The sequence below is a fragment of the Pleurodeles waltl genome, chromosome 8 (genome assembly GCF_031143425.1).
Source record: "Pleurodeles waltl isolate 20211129_DDA chromosome 8, aPleWal1.hap1.20221129, whole genome shotgun sequence".
In the NCBI taxonomy this organism is placed as follows: Eukaryota; Metazoa; Chordata; class Amphibia; order Caudata; family Salamandridae; genus Pleurodeles; species Pleurodeles waltl.
In genome coordinates, this window is record NC_090447.1 from 120619844 (window position 1) to 120639440 (window position 19597).

The 19597-nt window shown below is 44.3% G+C and overlaps 1 protein-coding gene across 5 annotated transcripts in view; it reads left to right on the forward strand.

Moving 5' to 3' along the window:
• TSKU (tsukushi, small leucine rich proteoglycan) overlaps nucleotides 1-15858 on the forward strand; it is a 74491-nt gene extending 58633 nt beyond the window's left edge. For all 5 annotated transcript variants that reach the window (XM_069203900.1, XM_069203901.1, XM_069203902.1 and 2 more), the window contains one exon: nucleotides 10029-15858. In XM_069203900.1, the coding sequence (XP_069060001.1) occupies nucleotides 10029-11092 (1064 nt within the window). In that variant the 3' untranslated portion in view covers nucleotides 11093-15858. The remainder of the gene's footprint in view (nucleotides 1-10028) is intronic.
• The last annotated feature ends 3739 nt before the right edge of the window (nucleotides 15859-19597 follow it).

Below are 19597 nucleotides of genomic sequence, written 5' to 3' on the forward strand. Positions count from 1 at the left end.
TATCGGTTCCCTGTCTGAATCCATTATTTACATATGTCTTTTTTTGCTAGTAATATCAGATAAAACAATAAGGAACTGATCTGACTTAAATTTGCTCTCGTTTGAGTCCTCTTTCCGTATAATCCGAAAATAACTAAGATTGGGCTTCCTCTATCTTCCGGGTTGAAATCATAGATATTGTTTTATCCGCTTCACGCCAATAGGAAAGTAGCACCCGGCAGTTTATAAACATATGTAAATCGCCTGCTTCCGGTAAGCCTATTTCTTACACCCACACATCATTTGTTTTTGTTTTGCCTATGTTCGTGGGGAGCGGTGCCCTTGCCGGCCTCTGCTTGGCTTCCGGTGATGTGGTTGCCACGGCAACATTCCAATGCATTGGCTGAGTTACGTTTGTCCCGCTAATCTAATAAAGCCCCTCCCCTTCACCCATTGGTCTGTCCAAGTGTCATTCCCATTTTGCCTCCCTTAGCCACATCATGGGCCAACAGTCAACGTGTTTCACCAGTTATTGTTTTTAACTGTAAGCAACGGAAGTTTAGTTGGTTATGTTCACCTTTATTTAAAAAGTAGTCTGCTTCAGTGCCAGAACTGGTAGGACAATGACTGTGCTTTTATTTTATTTTTTCTGATGTCTTTTTTTACTTTTTTGCAAACGTATGTACGCCACTTTAAGAAATCTGTGTTGTTACTTTTTATCCTTTTTTACAATGTTCTTATCTTTTGCATTATCTCCAAAATAAAAGGATAAACGCAGACTTGCGAAACTCAGACCTATTGTCTTTACCAGTACTTGACTTTAGCAGAACCATTCATAGACGAGCTAAAAATCACTCCTCTTTACCCAGGCCTGCATTGCAAATTCTAGAAAGTTCCTTTGATGTCGGATTGGGCTATGAGACTTATTGTGACATCGTTCTCTAGATGGCCCCCTTTGAGTAAAGTGTCTCGGAGGTGCACCTCTCAGTTACCGGTGTAGTTATCAATGGTACAGCCGGTGCAGTTGCACCGAGGCCCGAAGTTTGTGGGGGGGGTGGGGGGCACAAACACTGATTACTGCTGTATTGTACTGCCTACACAGGAAGGGGGTCGTGGGACATTTTACTTTTTCAGTGGGGCCCATGTCACCCTTTGCTACTGACATCAGTGTCTTTAGTGCCTAGACGTGGCGTCAGGCGGTTTTCACTTCCTATCAGTCCGCAAACGCTCGTTTGTCAGTCACATCTCGCGTCTGTTTCTTCTCGCGGGCTGATAAGGGCAACTCTGAAGTCTTATCTGAAAGGAAACGGTGCCAAGTTACAAGACTCTCGATAAGAGGCGTTACTTTCGGCCGGATTTCAGGGAGTTGCAAGCTGAACCGTTGTTGTAGAACCGCGACGCGTGCTGTACCGAGGGGTAAACCCATAACCGAGGGTCATTATCCCGAAACGTACAGGCCGTCGGAGAACCTGATGTCCCACAAAACTGTTCTTAATCTCTACTGATGAGGCCGCGCGGAGGCACGGGGCGGCCAGAAACCCTCACGTGTGCACTCCGGAGATTTGTGCTGCAGTGAGGTTGACAAGCTTGCAAAGACACTGGGGTGTAGCAAGCATGTCACTTGCCTCAAGCCAAGAAGGCAAAAGACCACTGGCTCCATTGGGTAGGAGATTACAGCCACGATCAATGGCACATCAATTCTTGCCGCGGCTTTAAGTGGACGTGGCTGATGTAATTAATGGCGTGGCTTTAAAACAAACACCTAAGCTAAAAACCTGTGCTTAGCCTAGTGTGCCACCGACTGGTAGTTAGCTGCTTCTTTCTGTCCCTGCACCCAGATAATATACAAATTAAACAACCTTATAGGCACCATAAACATTCTTCTGTCCCCTAGTTATCTTGTAACCATAGGACAGCCCATCTTTTGGATAAAAGCGACAGCTAAATGACCTGTGCCTGCCTGCCTAAACACAAAGAGGTGTGGAGATAGTCATCCAAATCAACTTTTCAGGTACAACCATGGTGGAACCCAACCCTATAGACCAGTGGTTCCCAACCTGTGGTCCGGGGACCCCTGGGGGTCCGTGAAGCCTTCTCAGGAGGGGTCCGTGACTGCTCAGAAAAAAAAAAATATTAACAGATTAGGGCCCCAGCTTTCGGTAATGACTCAGTGGGGGTCCCCGGGTTCCAGTACTGATAAAGTCGGGGTCCACAGAAGTCAAAAGGTTGGGAACCACCATTATAGACACCACCCTAGGGTTATCCAACCATACAGGCATCTCCTTAGTGAAACCCAACCCTGCAAGCACCACTCCAGGGATTCCCCACCATACAGGCATCACCAAAGTTAAATTCAGCTCTAGGGGCACCATCCTCAAACCTGACCCACGAAATACCACCATAAGAGCACCCAACCCTGTGGGCCCTAGCCTAAGGAAATCCAACGCTACAGGCACTGCTCCAGGGAACCTCCACCATACATAGCACGCTAATCACTCTTTTGGGTGATGAGTGCACTCTACAAATCAATAGAACATACCATACAGGCGTCATCAAAGTGAAACTGAACTCTAATGGCACCATCCTCAAACCCGACCCACGAGGCACCACCATAAGGACACTCAGTGGGCCCTAGCCTAAGGAAATACAAACCTCCAGTTGCCGCCATAGTGAAACCCACTGGAACAGGCAGCACTCCGAGGGGAAGCCTTGCTCTGCAGTTAACAACTGAAGGACTCCCAAACCTAGTTATGAAAGGCGAGGGACTGGCACAAAAAGGCAGCACTTTAAGGGAGACCCAATCCTATGGACATCAGCCTAGAAAAATCCAAGCCTAAGGGCACTCACTTAATGAAACCCACAAATACACTGCGTTTGGACCCTTCTCTAATCCACAGAGGAGAGAGAGACGTATCTAGACTCATCTTTTCCGGCACAACTGCAGTGAAACCCAATCCTACAGGCATCCGTTTAGGGAAAACTAGGTCATATTAGCATCACCATACATAAATTCAATAAACGGCAAAAGTATTAGGCACTCTTAAGACCAGCCACACGCCTACATCCCAAGGGTCTGTTGCCAAACACCACTTAACACTTCTTTCAGAATATCCGTCGTCATTCCAGCAGAATATACCAGACCACCACGATTCTGGTCAAAGGGAATTCCCGGAACCATTTCGGCTTAAGTCTTCCAAGCGTTCTACGAGGCCACAAAAGTTGAAGAATGCGCTGATCACAAAACGCAACGTGCACGTGGCCCACTTGGCCACAGTTGGCCTGGGCGGTCCGGAGATCCAGTTGTACAATATGCTTTCATTGTAGGGAAAGCCACAGCTGTCAGGCGACGCTGCCCATCAAGTGGTTGCTGCTTCCAAAACTGCGCCCAAACCCAGAGTCTGTTGTAAACGTAAAGTACGTGTGGTGTGACTAGGGCCAGATGTAGCAAAGGGTTTTACCCATTCTGTGTCTATGGGAAAATGTGTTTATACATATGACCCCTAGGCATTAGGACTAGTCGCCACATTTCTTTTCTGCACACCTCTCCTGCTCCTTAGGCCTTGCTTAAAGTGTAGTATTTGCATCTGACAAAAGACTTCTATGGGTTAATTTGACGGTTCCTAAGGAGCCGGCCGCCGCCGCCCTGGTTTAAGTTGGTTTCAGCTCCGTTCCGCTGAAATGCGATCCCTTGGTTTCAGCTCAAAATGTTGGTTCATTTTCTTGGAAAACGGGCCGACCCTTCCCAGTGGCATTGGAATGAAAACAACCGCAAGCCTCCCTCCTCCCCCACAGAGGCCTCGGCTGCAGGTTGGCTGATGGGTTAATCATTATTTGAAAGCAAGTCGTGTGGGTCGGAAAGGGGAAGCTGAATCGTCCTCTCGCGCTGGACGTGAAATCATTTTAACATGCAGTTTAAACGAAGTGGGTTAGTCGGAAATTCTTTGTTCTTGCGAAAAATTGAAGGTGGTTCCTGTCAGTCCTGTTTTACTGTACGTGTGGAAAGAAGTGATTCAACGCCCTGTAAGAAATGAACTTTGATGAGGTTGTGTTGGGCGCGTTTTTGTGGACAGTGCACTGATGGCCAAGTCCTTGGCCTCCTGGCACTGTTTCGCGTCAGTTGCGGATGTTGCCAATGGGCCAGACTCCATGGGAAGACCTGGGCTGGGGTTATATATAAAACTTTATTTTTTGCCTGTTCTAGTGTGATCCGCTATCCATGGTTTAGGCATTGCGATTTGAGGGGGGCCCTTGCAGAGGGCAGTTTTCAGTTTTCTCCTACTCCCCGGATGTTTGACCGGGGGTCCATGGGCGCAGATACAGCTGCATGTTAGCTCTGGAACTCTCTGCAGGCACCAATAAAGGATAATTTTGAGTCTTTTTCTTGTAATTTGACGTCACCCAGCGGTAGGACTTTAACACAGTTTTATGTCTCACCTTGCCTGACGGAAGCACCAGCCATATGTTTGTTGCTGTACATAGGACAAGTCACAGAATACATTGTTTAAAAAAAAAAAAAAAAAATACCTGGAAGAATCACTAAGCAGGAATAGGCCTGCACCCTGACTGTTTGAGAACCCCTGATCTGTAAAAAAGTCTTGTTCCAAAAAGGCGGATATCTATCTATTTTTGGGATAAAATAAACATCTGTGTTCCAGCCTCTACCTGATTGTGATACTCCATCAGAAATTATGTCATTAGCACTCAACAGATTCTAAAATCCAGATAGTTCAATCGTGGAGCTCCTTAAAAAGTTTCTCCTCGTTATTTGGACGAGATTATTCCTTTTAGAGAAGTCGGGCGCACTTTTTCTGCATGTGCGTCAATGCACCAAAATGGCAGGGGTAGTCGAAGTGACAACACACATCATTTGACCTTTACTTTGGCGCGCGTGCCCCCCCAAAAATAAAAAGTGGAGGCCCCCAACCAAAGTCCATTAGGAAAGCCGTCCCTGTGTTCCAGGCTTCGATTTTGCCACTTCCGAGGCCAGGATTGGCAAAGGCAGTGCCGGGTGTCACAAGGGGCAAAGCTGTGAAAACCTAAATATTTGGAGTTCGCAGAACACCCCTCCCTCCGGAGCTACTGCACCTGTTGCACAAGGGAGAACTTCGTCCCGCATTGCAGGAACATATTTGCTCCGCTCTTTTATTTACTTTTCATCGGACTAAAAAAAACCTCCTCGACCCCCTTGCTGCACTAAGGTAGCCCAGATGTGTACACTGCCCCTTCACTCTGCCACCGGGGCTGCCTGTTTTGCAGGAACCTGGCAGCCCCGGGGCTCCGCTGTGGCACTCTATATCAGAGTCTGGAGCGCGGGCGTTTGCAGTCCATGTTCAAGGACAGGCACACATATGAGAAGGGGAGCATTTCAGATGAGGAGTCTAGTGCACGGAGCTTGGAAGCGCGGCATGGTTTTACCAGGATCAATCAATAAGAACGTGTAATGAAGGGAGTGCCGAGGGTCGAAGTTCCAGCCCTGGGCACACTGTAGATGGCGTCCCTTTTGATGACGGATGACATCACGTGACACGAAGTGCCGGGCTGAATTCCGTCCCTGTGAGACTCTTGTCTTGTGTTTTGTCACAGTTTCGCAGTTTTCCCCTGACGGATTCAACTACCTCAAATCTCTCGACATTTATCGAAGGAAAAGACCCGGAAAAAAGCACAACCCGAAGAACTCGGTGTGTTAAAAAATAGATTCTGCACGTTATGCATTATTTTCATGCTGAAAACACTGAATAACATTTGTTTACCCATGCTGGGTAAATACCTCTCCCTGGGCACTGGTATTTAATATGTGTAGCAAATATCCCGCCCAACTTGTAATGAGAACTGTAGTAGTGACTGCTGATTTCCAAGTGTTGCCGCTGTCCGCGAGGTCTACACACACACACAGTTATCTTTGTACACTTAAGTGATGAAACAAAAGGCTACATGCCTTATGCACCACCAGTGCACAAACTATTGCATCCTAAAGCAGGCATCTTTCTCTTTCATCAAATGCCTATCCCAAAATTCATATTATGTTCAAGGGTAGCGAGGGATGGCTCCTTCGCAATGGAGAAGAAACGTCGCCCCTGTGCTAAGAGCCAGCAGCTGAAAAATAAAACAGTATTATACTATATTTTTTTTTTTGCATCCGCTGGCTCAGTCAGCAGGTGCAGGGAGGGGCGGGCTGGTCCATGGGAAGAGGGGTGGGGGGTAAAATCAGTGCAGTAAGTGCGCATGTCAGTGTGGCCGGCCGGCTCAGGCCGGCACAAACTGACATATGCACTTAGGTTTCTCCAACCCGGCTGTGTTGCACAGACGGGTTGGAGTAACTGCACAGACTGCCATGCAGTGTCCGAGCGGCAGAACAATCTGCTCAGACCAGTCCTGTTGCTGCTCTCATGCTAGGCATAGCATGAAAGCAGCACCACGATTGCATGGTGAGCCTGTACTGGTGCCCCAGGAACTGCTGGGAGACCAGGAGTGAAGAGGAGCAAAGTGGCAGCGGCGGGAAAGTAAGTTTTTTTTTTTTTTTTTTTTTTTTTTTTTTTTTTATTTTTTTTATTTTTTTTATTATTTCTTTTATTCCCACCTCCCCTGTCTCTCCCACCACTCCGCTTGAGATTTGTGGCGGCCATCACTGGACCAGTGGTGCAGCAGATGCCCTGGCACTGAGACCTACAGGCTTTCATGAGGGGCCAGCTGGTCATTGGTGTATTTTACTAGCCGTCCAGCAGTAAGGAGGGGCATTTGCTTTTCTTGCACCGTGGCCATTGACACACTTGCTACATTACTGCTTGTGTTCCCTGCTAAAAGCATTGTTGCATCATTTACCTTTACCAGCATTCATGGTCTTACATGTTGATGGTGACTGCAGTATTGCTTGGTGGGTGGCACAAAAGAGCTGTCTCTGGTGCACCTACCAGGTAAAGTGTAACACAGTAGTCCACAGGATCGTGTTGACCATAATAAAGTGGTCGTGGCGAGACTGCCATCAACTCTCTTGATGAAAAGGTGTAACAGCATCTTCTTGGTCTTGGTATGGATTAGAGTCCACTGTGAACTATTTAATAATGTTTCACAAAACGTGATCAGTATTGAGGTTTGTGGTGCATAATTACTGTGAGTAGCAAATTGCATTGTATTACTGCTACCTTAAATATTTTCATACCTGTCTTCAAAGCAGCTGCTGCTTTAGTAAGTTGAGCTTCGTGACCAAGGGGCTTATTTTCTTAGAATTCAATGAGGCACCCTGGTCTGTACACGCTGTCCCACACTAGCATGTGAAGTAATGCAATTTTCGTTTTACCTCCAGCAGCTTCCTGTATACACTAGCCTTGTACCTTTGGCTGGGATGGGCGTACTTGTCTTTATGCCCTGAAGTGGTTTGGTCAGCCACTTCTATTTAGACCAGGGGCCTCCAACCTTTTTTATAATGTGAGCTACTTCTGACCAGTCAAAATAGCTCCCCGCTACTAATGGCTGTGAATATTGTTGCACTGGTGACCACATCAGATACAGCCAAACTAGTGAGCACACCTTGCAAGTTTACTAGTAGTGCCATTAGTTTTTCAGAATAATGTTTTCCTATAAACGTTCCATCTTGGATTAACACATGCAAATAAATTGTTGTCGTTTTATGGAGAAAAAGAACGGAGTTTTTGCCTCAAAAATACGTTTTTGTGCACGGTCCTTAAAGTCTGCTCGTGGTCTCTAGCTCAAATGCATCTTCTTGACACATCCTGCCTCACCTACCTAGGTATTTACGTGCAAGGAATGCCCACCATAGTGATAGAGATTGCCTCCATTATGCCAAGGATGCTCACCATAATGTCAGGGCCATAAGCACTATTGTATCCACCCTAAACATTATAATTCCAAGAAGGAAACAATGATTTGACAGATGATCACAATTGGGCCAAATATAGTCACAATATGGCAAGAATAGCTGCCAATATGCCATGATTGGTCCAAGGATGCCCAACATATGTCAGGAATAGTCTTCATAGTGCCATAGATAAACCTCTTATATTAGGAGTACCAAATGCATGTAGTGGTTCCTGTAACCGAGAATGGCTTCCAGGGATAAACAATGTCTTTGAAGGAGAACACAGTGCCAGTCACATGCACAACACATCCATATTAACTCCCACATGAACATTTAAACAAATAAACATGCGCACATGCACACCCCCTTACCACCATCTGAAACAAACAAGGCTGTTACCTGTCTTCACTCTCAACCCAGTCTCTTGATTACAGGGCTACCCAACGAATGGTTCTCACACAGCGCCAGTACTCCTGTGCACTTTTATTCTGGCCCAGTTTTCACACCTACTGTATCGTTGATATAATGGGCCTTGGAAAGGGACTCCTTTCCGTGTGACCTGTAAATTGAGAGTGGAGGCAGGTGGTCACGCTACAGGTACCACAGGCTGTCACGATGTATGTCTGTAAGCACGCAACCTTGCCATTAGTTTAAACTGCAGTCACTCCAGGGATACAGTGATGTGTAGCACTGCCTTATTCAGTTTGGATAGACCTTCTGAATTATTACTATGTTTGGCTGCATTTCAGAGAGCTACTTCCAGGGTTCTGACGAGCTACCAGTATCTCCCAAGCTACTCCTTGGAGACCTTCGCTTTAAACACTCTTTGCTATGCAGCTTAGACTTTTCTTTTGCTGTGCCTTGTCCCTCGACCTGATGTTTTCTTTTATGCCACCAGAAGGCCTGACAACCCAAGTCAGTCTTTGCCACAAGTTTCCTAACAAAAATTCTTGCATTTAGAATTTTATGCATGGGAAAACTGCTGACAGAAGAAGTGTGTGTGATATTTTAGGCAGCTCTATCAACTTGAAACGATTGCTCTTTTGCAAAAAAAGAAAGATAGGTTCTGTTGCCAGAGTAACTCTTGTAGTCTTTGATTTCGATACTATAGGTTTGAATAAAAAGTTTCATCATGTTAAATCTGTGCGCAGTGTACTTAACCTACGGAGTGGATGGAATAGGGTAAGGTGGCGTGTTGGAGAGGAGGTCATGAGAAGAACTGAGGAACAAGGGAGTGAGCAAAATAGGGACAAACCTTACATCCTGTGCCAGGTGCAACACCTGGGCTGAAAGACTAGTGCAGGAGAGTGGAGGCAGTGAGGGAACAATGTAGCATCATGGGGTCCAGAATAGGGCCTGGGAGGGGGGCATATGGAGGACACGATGGTGCAAACAGCAGCAGAGCTGAGTGGAACAAACAGGTAAGAGGGGGAGTGCATGCACAGAGAGAGGAAAAAGAGCTCCAGAGTGTGTTCCCTGCGGCTTGTGTAAGTCACCAGGTAATGTGACAACAGATCAATATGGTCCAAGGGGGCAAAAGTGGAGCCAGTGGGAAATCACCCATATATCACAATGAACAAGACACTTTGACTCTAAAGTAGAGGTGCATCTGCGGGGGAACGTGCAGCGAGATGCTGCTTCGTGTACTGTAACTGCTGCGTTGGACAGGGCGACACCAACCAGACACTCAGTAGAGCTTCCAGCGTTTACCATCAGTACCCCAGTCATCTGTTCAATGAGACCGATCACGCAAAGACAAGTTACGATCATTTCAGAAACCCTTGGTCATGTCACACGGGTGGATGGTTGTTAAAAGCTTCATTATACTAGAGAGCATGATATGCTGCTGCAGAACACACCTGAGCGTGCAGCCACACTTCCCTCACTGTGATGGAGGCAGGAATAGGGATGCTGGAAACCAGTCAATAAAAGTCTAGAAACTCAGGGTAAACCAATGAAAACGAATAGGTGAAGACTACCTTAACCCAATACCCTGGCTCTCTTCAGGTGAGGTATCAATTGGATTTCACTTCAAAGTTTGCCCACGGTTTAGGGTTCAGCAACTGAAAACCATTGAATATCCAATAATAAGTCATGTGATCTTTGGTTTAACAACGCGTTTCAGTAAAATCCATTGTGAATGGTTTGTGTAACAACATCATTGTTTCACTTTCGCTGACTTAACTCTTTTTGAACCATGTCAGAACTAAGTATGTTTTCTGTTTTTGTTTTACAGATCTAAAAATGACTTTGTCAGCGTTGCTCCAGATTTTGCTTCTGACTCCATTTATTGGATCCACCAAGACCTGTTTTCCTGACTGTCACTGTGAAGTTGAGTCCTTCGGCCTTTTTGACAGCTTTAGTTTGACCAAAGTTGACTGTAGTGGAGTTGGGCCTCATATTGTCCCGGTGTCTATTCCTTTGGACACTTCCTACTTGGATTTATCTTCCAACAGGCTGAGCATCATTAATGAAACCATGCTGTCTGGACGTGGCTACACAACCTTGGTCAGCCTGGATCTCAGTTACAACCAGATCACTAGGATCTCTTCCACGACATTTTCAAAGCTCCGGTACTTGGAGACTTTGGATATGAGCCACAACTCCTTGGAGGCCCTGCCCGATGAAAGCTTTTGTAGTTCGGCTCTGGGTGAAGTGGACTTCAGCAACAATAAGCTGGCCGATATAAAAATGGAAGTTTTTACATCAAAAGGGCAAAGAAAACCTATGAATTTAGATCTCTCAAGCAACCTAATTTCTAAGGTTTTGCAAAGCGATGAAAGAAACCTTCCCAACATCCAGAGCTTAACGTTGTCAGAAAACAGACTGCATTCTGTGCCAAATCTTCAAGGAATTCCACTTCGATACCTTAACCTTGATACCAACCCGATTGCCAAAATTGAAAAGCAGGATTTCGTGGGACTGAAAGGGTTGATCCATTTGTCACTCAGCAATCTCAACCTCTTGACTGAAGTGTCCCCTTATTGCTTCAAAGAGTTGCCAACTCTCCAGGTCCTGGACCTCTCAAACAATCCTAACCTGAAATTCCTAAATGCAGAAGTCTTCGTCGGCCTGAACTCCTTGCAAGAGCTTAATTTGTCCAGTACTGGTGTCATGTCCTTACCGAAGGATATGCTGAAGCATCTCCCTTCTATAAAAAGCATCGCCTTGGGGAAGAACATACATTGCCTAAAGTCAATAAAGGCCGGCCAGTTTCACCGGCAAGGCAGCCTGCCCAAAAAAGAAATCCTTCACTGCCGCGATGACCGTGGGTCTATAAGTGCACCTAATTTATTATGAGGACAACTGGTAGAACAATCCTGCCTCTTGCAAGATGGACTTCCACGGCCAGCTTTGTGCCTTTTTGTAAAATTGTTGATAATTTATTTGTATATTTGTACATGCCGGTACTTTTGTACCCGAGGATTGTGAATTCCTTTGGCGAGCTGCCTGTGGGTGCACTCGGACATCTCCACGAGCTTCTTCATTGTGTACTTCTGTTTACCATCATCCCAGAAAAGGTGAAAGTGGCTTGGGTGGCTCTGGTCCTTGTGGTTGTCAGGCAAAGGAGCAAAATCAACCATGAACAAAATTGTAATGTGTGACTCATTTTAGAATATCATTGTTGATGTTTTTAATGTGCAAATAATATCTACAGTTAGAATGGTTTACATTTGGTGATTCACAGTGCCCACACAAACAGGAGGATCATTTGTGTTTGTTCTGCATGCCCCCAAAGATATTGGGTTGGCAGTCCTTTCTTTTGGACAATTTTCCACGTTAAAGTGCCTTTGAAAATGTTGCCTTTTGTAAAGCTGCTCATCGTTTGCACTTTGGTTCCGAAAAACACAATGGTTTACGAGATGGCGTTGTGCTTCGAGAGTCTCTTCGACACATTGACACTATTTGCTTATATGTGCAATGAACACTTTTTTGACTGGGACCATTCATAGCATTTTTGCATTTCGCTTTGCATCGACAAGCCATTTTTACAACGTCCACCTCTGTGGATCCCGCTGCAATGCTAGTTCGACTTAAACATTCAGCGTCCTCGGGGGCGCGCGTAGACTTCAACAGTATAATGTTTTTGTACTTTCAATATTGCCAAAACGATTTGTAGGTTTTACGGGCTGGGAGCAATAAAATGAATTGAAAGCAAGGCCCCAGTGGGGCACGCACCGAGACCATATTATAGCAATGCAAGTTCAGCAAATACTGAGAGGCAGACTTCAGATTCCTTATTTTCATGCATTTTTTTTTGTGGTGCGTTTAAAAAGAGCAGTATTATCCTTTCATTTTTTTAAAGTGTGCTTTTTTATATTGGTAATCAAAATGAAACCTTAAATGATAAAAAAAAAAAAGAGATGTCAAATACATTTTTTAATTTAAGTAATCCTTGTAATAGAGGTAAAGTATGATTTGAACATGCAAGGTCTGTTTGAGAACCCCCCACCACCCCACACTTTCTAATGTCCTCCACTTTATTCCTCCCCACAACCAAAACACACGTGTCTATTATCATGTTTCCACATGCACGCTGGCAGGTTCCGTTTCAGGTGAAAATAGTGCTACACAGCTGCTGCGTAAAACGCCAACAGCAGGGGGCGCCAAGTCGCCTCGATTCACATCACATAGTTCTGAATTGGTGTAGGGGCGCGATGAATTGATGGCAGGCATCAAAGGATTCCTGACACACCTTGAGTTTGAGTCACCCACAGCCATTCTTCAGTGTGCTGCATCCGTATTTTAATTGTAGTGGGGTGGTGCATTCCGACATTGATCCTTACCCTCCCCAAATCTGACTCCGTTTCCATTTGGGAAAACAAAGTTCTGAGAACTTTTGGAAGAGTGACCGAGTTGCATATCCACTTTGTCCTAGGTGACTCTGAGACCTGAATTTGTAAATGTTGTATGCTTGGAAGATGCCAGATTAGAGAAAGCTGTTGGCGTCACCATGGCTTCGTGCTGCCCTCCTTTAGTAAAGACCACCAGTGCCGTCCACACTGCAGATGCTGGTGAGGCATTGGGACGTTTTGAATCCACATTCAGTTTTTGTATTCTATAAACATTGCAAATATTGAGCACTGGAACTAAATCAGTTGTGAGGTTAAAAAGATCACTCACCCAGTTTCATTCTTCTCTCTAAGCCACTGAAATAAATAACTCATGCTGCCAATGTGCCTTTCAGCTTGCAAAAGATGAGGCTTTGAAAGAGTCACCCTTGGGTGATCCATGAGATGTCCACTGCACAATAGTACCTTTTGTAAAGGGGTATTTTTTTAGATGTTCGTTTTTAGGGTCAAGTGCTTTGGAAACTAAGAAAAAACCACCCAAGAGATACCTGGTTTTGAATCGAAAACTCCTAATCACTTAATTTCTTTAGCAGGTCTGTGCTTAAGTTCATGTCCTGCAGCGCACACCATCACGGGTGTCAAATATTTTCTTTCCATGCAGAAACCCATAAGACACATTAGAACATTGGAAGTTGGCAGCTCCATTGAAAACAATAGAGTGCTGCGGGCTTTTACTGGCCGGTAAAAGCCCTCAGCGCCAACATTCCAATGGGCTGGGCTCCGTGAGCAATTTGTTTTTTTAAGAGAACATTCTGCCCTGAGTGGCAGAATGTTCTAATAGCCTTAGAACCCGCCGTAGCGGGCTCTACCGGCTATTAAAGGCCCTTTCCCTTGTTAAATGCCCTCGGGAGCAGGCCTTTAATAGCCGGTAGAGCCCGCTACTGCGGGTTCTAAGGCTATATTAGAACATTGGAATGCTGGGGGCTCCACTGAAAACAATGGAGTGCTGCGGGCTTTTACAGGCCGGTAAAAGCCTGCAGCGCCAACATTCCAATGTTCGCTTTGTTCACAGCAACAGCTGTGAACAAAGCCTCACGGAGCCCGAGGGGATTTAAATCCCCTCGGGCTCCGTGAACATTTTTTTTTTTAAATAGAATATTCTGCCCTGTGTGGCAGAATGTTCTAATAGCCTTAGAACCCGCCGTAGCGGGCTCTACCGGCTATTAAAGTCCCTCTCCCTTGTTAAATGCGGGGAGCAGGGCCTTTATTAGCCGGTAGAGCCCGCTACGGCGGGTTCTAAGGCTATAGTAAGGTACAGATCATTATTAATATCACCATCAGATTTTAATAGCAAGGATTACATGAACAGTGTGTAGCAATAACCTACACGCAGCCAGTCTTTCCTATTGTGTAAATTTGCCTAATTGATGGCCCACAAGATCTTCATAAGTTTTTGACAATGTTTTGGCCATTTCAGTATCAAAAGGATGTTCACATTGGTGTATTTTTTCAGATTTCATTTTAAGGAAAATTGGGGGCAACTAAAGAAACAAGTCCTTGACAAAGAAGCCTCAATCCTTACCATGGCCATTGACTAAGCTATACACAGTAAATCTTGCCACTTGTAATGCTCTGCATATAGGCACACCTTAAACAATGTGTATTGTTCACTGTAAACATGTGACTTGGAGAGACCATGGCTAAGTTAACCTTTATGTAACCTTGTTGTGTTCTTGACAGACTCATTCCTTACCTCATTAAGATGAATTTGAGAAATTTTCCCATAGACTGATGACCAAAGGTCAGGTAATTGGATCAGGGTTCCTCCCCGTTTGTCATAAGATCCTGCTTGATAAACCAGCCTAACACCTTCTCATATTGATTTTAATACAATAGAGAAAGCCCTGTTACACTGAATGTGTCTCTGGTACCCTCGGGTGCGCAGGATATCTAATGTCCAAGGTGACTCTGTTTCAGCTCCAGTGCAAGGAGTTTGGTAAAATGAGTTCTCCTTTCGGGCTCTCCTGGCAAAGATGCTCTCTTGTGGTGTTGCCTCAAGTCAGCAGCGTACAGGTACCCTAGTATTGCACTTCCCTTGCTGTTCTGGCTGTTTTTTTTTATATTTAACTAGTAGCTTTTCAAATAACTTGATCACAATCGTGTGTCTTAATGCATAATTTTTGCTCATTGCTTTTGAAGCCACTTAATTTTATAATAATTGCTTTCACCTATCACCCACCACTGCCAATTGCACAAAATATTTTACTTTTTCAGGTTGAGGGCTGTTAATGGGCAACTAGCTGTGAGTGACCAGCACACCCTCCACGAGGGTCACAAATATTTTATATTGCATGTTCTCATTCAAAACTGAAAGAACTTCAACATATTACAACACCTTTTTATAATGACCAGAAGCTATAATTAACTGAAACAAAACTTGAAGATTATGTTTTTTACATTGCGACATAAAATGGCAAATAGTGTTTCCACCAAAACATAGGCCTGTTGATGTCGGTCATTTGTTAAAGGAACCTACAATGCCCTATGTACCGTGCAATAGAAAAACCACAAAGTGCCACAAACATTTTTGTAATGGCCTATGGCAGGTCCATAGACACGTGACGCTGGACTTACTTGAGCCTTGACCCAGGAAGTTATCACAGTGTCACAGGAAATTTTGTTTGTTATTACAAGGTTGCACAGTGTTCCCATATAGAGTTGGAACTGAAGGGGTCAACATCTACTCATTCTATACACATAAGTGTTCTGTAGTGTACTAAAATTGCTTTAGTGTACGTTTTGGGAACTTAGAGTTATTAGGTTTCTGAATGTCTTCTAAAGCATAATAATTTGTAGATGGTCTCTTTTGCAGCGCTTGTAATGCGTATAATCATCCCCAGGTGTCACCACCTGTTAAAGAATATACCGTAATATCTTTGTACTGCTTTCTGCTGGCAGAATCAGATTTGTTTTTATATATTTCCAAAAACATGATTATTGAATGTTTTTTCTAAGACTGCTTCATTTGGATGAATAGGTGAAGATGTGAAACAAATTCTGTCTCCACAGTCCCCTGCTTCTGCATCTCTGTGGTAAGGTGGAAGCCCATTGTGTTTGATCCACGTCATGACTGCAAAGTTTACTTTTGTAACCCATGCGTCGCTGGTTAAATAAGTCTTAATAAATATCTGACAATCTATATAATATTTGTTTGTGCTGCATTGTACAGAATTGTGATGATGCAATAATATGAATAAAGTGTTTTTGAGTTTTTTTAAAGTGTCTTTATCTATTATGGTGCTGTGATCAAAGACCACTCCATCTTTCAACGCTGAAAGAAATTGACAAATAATTCAATAACATTTCTGTGTAGAACTTTAAACCTCATTGAAACTTCTCCTCATTTCCCTATTTAGCTTCTCATTCCCAGTGCAAAGGGTTCCTAGAGCATTGCACACATTTCGATTTTTTGGGTCTGTATTCCTTGCACTTTGTCATTGATGAAGAAAAGGTTAGAACATAAATGACAAGTTGCATAGGGATCTGCAATAAAACTTTTGATCATCCCTTGTCTGAAACACTAATTGTATTTATTTGAACCCAGACTTTTCCACACTTTGGGCTCCTCTGCTGACTCCTGCATAAAGCTCCACACCACCTTTTGAACTGTTTTCGCTTGTGAAAGGTATGAATAAGCCCACTAACCTGAGAATAGCATGCTAATGGGACTGTAAATGATTTTCGCTGCATATGTTGAGGTATGTGTGTCTTTAGATTAAATAGAGTTGATGAGATTTGTACATTGGGCGGCATTTTTCAGATAGAGATTGGATTGAAAATGTGTCTTAATTTGTGGCCATTATGTGGATTATCTTTTCTGGAGCTTCGTATTTGGGCTGTTTTATTTGCCTCTTGCATTATTTATTTTTACTATGTTAAGAATAAAAAATTAACATATAAGTAAATATTCTCAGAGATAGTACAACCATTCCCTCACTGACAATGCCAACCAGTTTCCGGCCAAGCAACACAGACATTAACCAACATGCCATGGTTTTTCGGTCTCTGTTGGAAAAGACCTATTGTGAGCAGACCAAAAACTTAAAGTTGGCTTTAGATCCCAGGTATTTGCTTGCTTCTTATTCAGTGGCTTTCCTGGTTTAATCTTCTGATGGGCTCTCTTCTGGGGCATGTCCTATTTGACATCCTTTGGTATGGCTCACTTCTATCGTTCCACTGCTCACTTTTAAGAACAACCTTTTTTGGTTTGGCAGTGTGAATCTTTTCTGGGTACACATGCTGTGCATTATTCTGCCATCTATTCCTTGGGTCTGGGTTTGTTAATTCTAGCCTTCTTTCTCCCTTTTTTATTATGGGCGAGCGCAAAGCGCTCCGTCCATTCTGTAATCTCTCTTTGGCCTTTAAACCATGCCCATGTCAAGTCAATCACTTACTTTGGTTCGTGGGCTTGCCTTTTAAAATCCGCTTGCTTTCATTTGTGAAAGGCATGCATGCGTCGTGCCTTTTCCGGTGTTTAGCCCACCTACACAGCACCGGTAAACTACTAAAAACATGCGAGGCTCGATGGTTTCAGCCTGGGGTCCGGACTACTTTCTGTTTTTTTTCCACGCAGCGCAATCGCGCTGCATTTTACAAAGCGCGATTGCGCTGCGTTTTTTTTTTCTTTACACCGCTAATAGCTCTAACTCGAGCAAATGCGAGACCCGTTGCATTGAAAATGCTTGTTTTGGGTTGCGGGTGTTGAGTCATTTACCATTTGGTCACTTGTCCCTTGTTGAATGATGTCAGATACCGCTCATAGACGTTGCATCTTTAGATTATTTTTTCCGCCATTGGGTCTGGATGGTCAGCCAAGGACTCTGCAGCCAGAGAGAAGAAATTTTTGCTGAAAAGTTTCAGTGCTCACTGAAAAATAAAGGAGCTTGTGCCTGGATTACTGAAATACATCGAAGAAAGGTGAACACCAAAGAAAATCAAAAACATGAAAGTGTGTTTTCAAGAACTTCCACCGATTGCGTGGGTTTGGAAATTGACCAAGGGGCGCAGAGCACACCCTATTTAGATTTTGTCCCAGCTGTCACTACAAATGCACACATAGTGACAACCACGATATGTGGAACCTTTGTATCCTGAAAGATCCCAAATCAGAGGTGAGCACTGAGTTTCAGACGAAAATTCTCAAAGCAAGAGAGAAGCAGAGGTGGGCACATTAAGCATGGAACTATCGCTACACACCCAGGAGTTGCTCAAATATTTGGAGTTTTCCAGCGATGATAAAACACATGAGGAGAGGGAGAAGGTCCCTACCTTAATTAAATCATTGAGATCGAGAAGGAAAGAACCCTGAAAAGAACATCATGGGATACAGAATTCAAGAAACACCAGGTAATACAGCAAAGGCGCACAGCAGCCGAGCTGAAATCTGTGGACTTGAAGCATGCAAAGTCAGGCTCAGTGCCAAAACCTTTGGCTTAGGAAGGGTGGCAGAAGTCAAACCAGCTCCACAGGTCCACAGAAAGATATTGTGGGAGGGAAACTTTCTGAATCTGCCTCAATGCCGAAAGGTTATGGCAAGAGTGGGAGAGAGAAAAAGAAGACCGCAGAAGGTCTGCAATGATCTGAAGGGACTTTATGTTGATAGAAAATAATAATGCCTCCAGGCTGAAATGGAAGCCCTGATGAAGGGAAAGAGGGAGTTAGATGATTCTTTTAAAGAAATACTGAATTCCTCTTTAGACTTTGTAAGACAAAGACATTGTACAGGACATACTAGAGTTAGAACCTCCTTCCACACTAGAACCAGAGAAGGTGGTCATGGAAGTATTCTTAGAGTACGAGGAAGAAGAAGAATCAGTCAAGCAGGACCCCTACCCCTACTGGCAAGAGCTCTGTTTAGATACACTAGAGGAGGGGGTTAACTCACGCCCATCAAGGCCCTCACCCAATAATGTTACAGTCTGTAATGTCATAATAAGAAGGGAAAGAACAGAGGGTACCTAATGTGGCCAGATGAACGAAGAGCAAGCAGATTCATGCTCCCTGCTTGCTCGAAACACTGTTAACAACCAAAACAAGCATTTGCAATGCAGCGGCTATCGCATTATGTCGAATTAGAGCTATTAGCATTGTAAACTCCTAACCTGACTTTTCTTGCCACATTAAAAAAACAAAAGCCTGCTTGTGCTACGCAATAAAGAGAAAAAGTAGTCCAGAAACCATAGGGAAAACATGGATATGAGGGTATGTTTCCAGTAGTTTACTGGTGCTCTTGAGGAGGGATAAACATTGGAAAAGGCATGACGTATGCATGCCTTTCACAAATGAAAACAAGCAGATTTTAAAAGGCAAGCCCACGAGCCAAGGAAAGTGACTGACATAACATGGACATGGTTAAAATCCCCCTAAAGAGAAATTAGAAGAGGGACTGAGCGCTTTGAGCTCGCCCATAAAAAGGAATCAATTCCTGCCCATCAAGTTACTCAGCGCCTTGGACCAAGGTTAAGAGGCATCCAAGGAACTAGCTGCAGGGACGGCATTCATTCTGAAGCTAGAAAAGAAAGACAGGCACCCATAACCCACCTTACATCAAGGGTAATGTGGCAGTGGATTCCCAGATCATTGCGACAGCACCTAACTGCAAATACGCCCACCACAACTGGGACCCCCATTGACAAGCAGAACGAGTAGGATGGAAGATGGAAAGGTCAGCTGTGGAGCAGTAACATGCGTATTCTAATGCACTGCTAAACCAATATGGGATATAAGCAATGGGATGAGAATAAGGACCTCATGCAACTTCTCACTGAGCAATATAAAAAGAGGGCGAAAACGGTAGTCCACGAGGGCAAGAATATTGCCAATACTTGTGCTCAACACAGCACACAAGTGTGTGCAGCCACAACACTGAGGAGATGCACCTGGCTATGGGTGTCAGGGGTTAAGCAGGGGGTACAACATGCCTTTCACTGGGGACAGCCTCTTCAGCAGCACA